The 4,303-nt window shown below is 43.3% G+C and overlaps 1 protein-coding gene across 1 annotated transcript; it reads left to right on the top strand.

Annotated features, from left to right (window-relative positions):
• The first annotated feature begins 2,002 nt into the window (after window positions 1-2,002).
• Window positions 2,003-2,692, top strand: LOC146002293 (uncharacterized). Its single transcript, XM_083140002.1, has one exon. The coding sequence runs from the start codon at window positions 2,003-2,005 to the stop codon at window positions 2,690-2,692; it is 690 nt and encodes a 229-aa protein (XP_082996128.1).
• Window positions 2,693-4,303: the final 1,611 nt, after the last annotated feature.

Genomic DNA, 4,303 nt, shown 5'->3' on the forward strand with positions numbered 1-4,303 from the left:
GCTCACGCTGTTCGCTTGTCAGTAACGTTTCACACTCCGCTCCCTTCGTCCCTCGCGCTGTACGAGGAACTCTCGGTCGGCGACCAGTGACATGACGTCATACACCCGTGGTGTGTCCCTGAGTTATTTTTAGACTGCAGTTTTCTGTTCCTTCACGGGACTGACTTTTTCGTTCGTTTTCGTGCGGGGAACTTCTAGCGAGGAGAAACGTATTGCGGAGAGTTGCATCAAGCAGCCCACGCGTGCAGACGTGACATCACCATAGCGACCGTGCATCAGCTGTTTCCAGTACTCGTCAGTGTCAACGACTACCCGCAGTGTTGCAGCCTAACCAGGATTTCACATGCCCAGATAGTCCAGTGAATGCCAGATCGGTGAGTACAACAGTGTTTGGTTCAATATTTCCTCATTTTTTCCTTTCATTTCAATACGCATTGCTTAGCCCCTCCCACCTTGAGGCATGGCAGACTTAGCACATCTTCTAAAGCAACGTGCCGCCTACAGGGGGCAAATAACGAGATTGCAGTCGTATATGAGCAGTGTTGATCCAGATGCGCCGAACGTTCAACAGATCAAGGTTCGGCTGGAGCAACTGAACACATTATGGCCCAAGCTAGAAGAAATTCAGGATTGCATTTAATTTGAAGCCACAGACGATGAACACACGGAAGTTCGAGAGACAATCCAACTTTCATATTTCGATCTCAAGTCGCAGATGCTAACATTAATTGAGGGAAATCATTCAAATACAGACGGCGCGGAAAATGAACACAGGGCTTCGTGCAAGTCTCAAGTCAAGTTGCCATTAATAGAGCTTCCACATTTCAGTGCAAATTACACCCAATGGGTATCATTCAAAGACACATTTTCTTCGCTCATACATGATAATTCGGATATTTCAGATATTCAGAAATTCCAGTATTTACGTGTCGCACTGAAGGGTGAGGCATTTCAAATTATTGAAAGCATACCAATTACAGCATCCAACTACGGTGTAGCGTGGAAACAACTCCAAGAGCGTTTTAACAACAAGCGTCTCATAGCTGCTTCACACGTCAATGATATTTTGCATATAAAACCAGTGTCGAGAGAAAACTCAGAAGAGTTGCGAGCGTTCACAAACACAGCTATCAGTTCCATCTCAGCGTTAATATTATTAGCAGGAGATAGTTCACTATCAGATATAGTATTAGTTCAACATCTTACGTCTCAGCTTGATGCCACCACACGAAAAGCTTTTGAATTAGAAGTGAATGATTCTTAATTTACCACTCTTGACAGTTTGTTTCAATTTCTAAAGCACAGAACCAAGGCTTTAGAGAAATTCAAACCAATTTCCAATTAAAGATCAACATTCAAACGACAGTTTAGTGGCAACACCAAACAACAAAGTCACAAACCTGCGCATCCTTCTCCTTCAAGATCGTATGTTTCTACTGTATCTCCTTCATGCCTGTATTGCAAGGATACTATGAAGAATAATAAGCATCCGCTGTTTGCGTGCAGTTCTTTCAAAGCAGCTACTATAGCCCAGAAGTACAAATTTCTTCAAGAAAACCAGATCTGTTTCAATTGTCTTGGACAGTTAGATCACCAGGGATTTAGGCCAGGATGCAAGGCAGGATCTTGCAAGTATTGCGGCGAGAAACATAATTCCCTTCTTCATGAAGATAAGAACAGCAGAGAACGACAAACACAGAAGCAGCCCAGAAGTAAATCGGCAGTAGGCGATGATACTCGTTTTCAGGATAATGATGCCCAGACTAAAGCAACATATTGTTCTGTCAAGATCAGATAAACTTCGCAAGTTCTCCTAGCCACAGCAGTCATAAAAATCAAGAACGCATACGGCGAGTGGCTCCCATGTCGTGCAATTTTGGATGGAGCCTCGCAGAGTAATATTATGACAGAGCATCTTGCTCAGCAGCTACGCATTTAAAAACAAAAACGCCGAATTCCAATCCAAGGGATAAATGAAGCTACAGTGCAAGCCTTTCACACCATGGAGACGCAGATTAAATCCAGCATAAGTGGATTCTCCATGGATATATCTTGTTCCATTTTGTCAAACATCACTGGTTCGATGCCAGCGGAGAGGCTCGAAACTTCCACATGGGGAATTCCGAGTGACATACATTTAGCAGATCCTAGCTTCCACACACCTGGCAACATTGACCTACTTCTGTCTGCAGATGTGTTCTACACGATTCTCAAGCAAGAAAAACTTTCAAGAACAGGAAACTATCCAGCGTTGCAAAACACTGAATTTGGATGGATTGTAGCAGGAAGGATTCCCAATGCACCATCTACGAACGGACCTTCGAAGTCATTCTTTGTTCGCACAGAAGATACAGTCAATTTCCATTTACAGAGATTTTGGGATTTGGAGGAATTCCATGATAAGTTGCCTTCACCAGAAGAAATCGCCTGTGAAAAACATTTCCAGGAAACTACATCTCGTGATCGAGAAGGTCGATACACAGTCAAGCTACCCTTGAAGAAGGACAGATCCGTTCTTGGGGATTCTCTGCAAACAGCGATTTCACGATTTAACCAATTAGAAAGAAGACTTGATCGGAACATGGAATTGAAAAGAGACTACACAGAATTCATGGTCGAGTATCAACAACTCAAACACATGCAACCAATTGGGACATTGGAAGATATATCCAGAAACAAGGAGACAAGGTAGGACATTCCACATCACTGTGTGATCAAGGAATCAAGCAAAACTACACGTTTAACAGTGGTTTTTTGATGGAAGCTCGCCAACAACTATGGGGGAATCGTTGAACAGTATACAGATGATTGGTCCCACGGTACAAGAAGAATTGTTTTCAATCCTGCTCAGATTTCGTAGTCACAAAATTGCACTGACTGCAGACACGGCTAAAATGTATAGGCAAATTAACATGCATTCAGAAGACAGACCACTTCAATGCATCTTATGGAGAGCATCACGTGACGAACCGATCCATGTTTACAGTTTGAACACAGTCACTTATGGATTAACTTCAAGTTTATTCTTGGCCACAAGATGCCTCAAACAGTTGGCAGAAGATGAATCATCAAATTTCACAGTAGCCACTCATGTCTTAACACATGACTTCTACGTTGACGATTTTCTGGGAGGAAATCATTGCATTGAAGGTGCAATAAAGTTGCGTGAAAGTCTCACAGAATTACTCCAGAAGGGAGGATTCAATCTACGTAAATGGTGCTCCAATAGCAAGGCAGTGTTACAATCTATTCCAGAAGAATTGAAGGCAGTACAGGACCTAGTGCAATTTGACACAGAAGGCACAAAAACATTGGGAATTTCATGGCGCCCATCCACGGACGAATTTCTTACGGACAGCAAGGTCGCCACAACAGTGGATGTATGCTCGTTGAAGATCTTCTCAAAGCACCAAGTTGCCAGCATAATTGCACAAGTGTTCGATCCAATCGGACTAATATCACCAGTGGTGATCACATACAAGTCATTCCTGCAGCAGTTATGGCTCCACAATGTAGGATGGGATGATCCGCTTCCTATAGATTTTCAGAAAAAATGGCGTCGTCTTCATTCGCAGCTCACATGTATTAACAAAGTAAAAGTACCACGGTTCGTTTTGGCTCCAGGAGACATTCATAAAGTTCAAATTCACGGTTTCTCTGATGCATCAGAGAGAAACTATGGCAGTGTTCTCTTCGTAAGATCAATTGATTCAGAGGGTCACATAAGTGTGAACTTATTGTGTTCAAAGTCCAAGGTGGCTCCGGTGTAGAGAACCACTCTTCCACGTTTGGAATTATGCGCGGCAGTTCTACTAGCCAAACTGGTACACAAAGTATTGTCCATACTGCGTCTATGTATAGACACCATTCACCTATGGACCGACTCAAAAATCGACCTAGCTTGGCTGGCGTCACCAGCCAGTAAATGGAAACCTTTTGTTGCCAACCGAGTTGCTATGGTACAGGAACTCACACAAGTCAGTGATTGGAAGCACGTTCCCGTCAAAAGACAATCCTGCAGATCTGATCTCACGAGGAGTCGATGCAAAAACTATCAGATCACTTCAGCTTTGGTGGCACGGACCCACCTGGCTCCAAGAAGACGAGACACAGTGGCCATCATCCAGTTTAGCATTCCGTCCAGACGACAACACTATTCCAGAGCAGCGTAAGGTAGCAGCTACCACATTGGTCAATCATGTAACAACTGAAGAAGAAATCATATCTAGATATTCAAGTTCATCCAAGCTACTGAGAGTAGTGTCACTCTGCAAAATGTTCATCAGCAATTGCAGAAACTCAA

The sequence above is a fragment of the Lepisma saccharinum genome, chromosome 18 (genome assembly GCF_977018435.1).
Source record: "Lepisma saccharinum chromosome 18, izLepSacc3.1, whole genome shotgun sequence".
NCBI lineage: Eukaryota > Metazoa > Arthropoda > Insecta > Zygentoma > Lepismatidae > Lepisma > Lepisma saccharinum.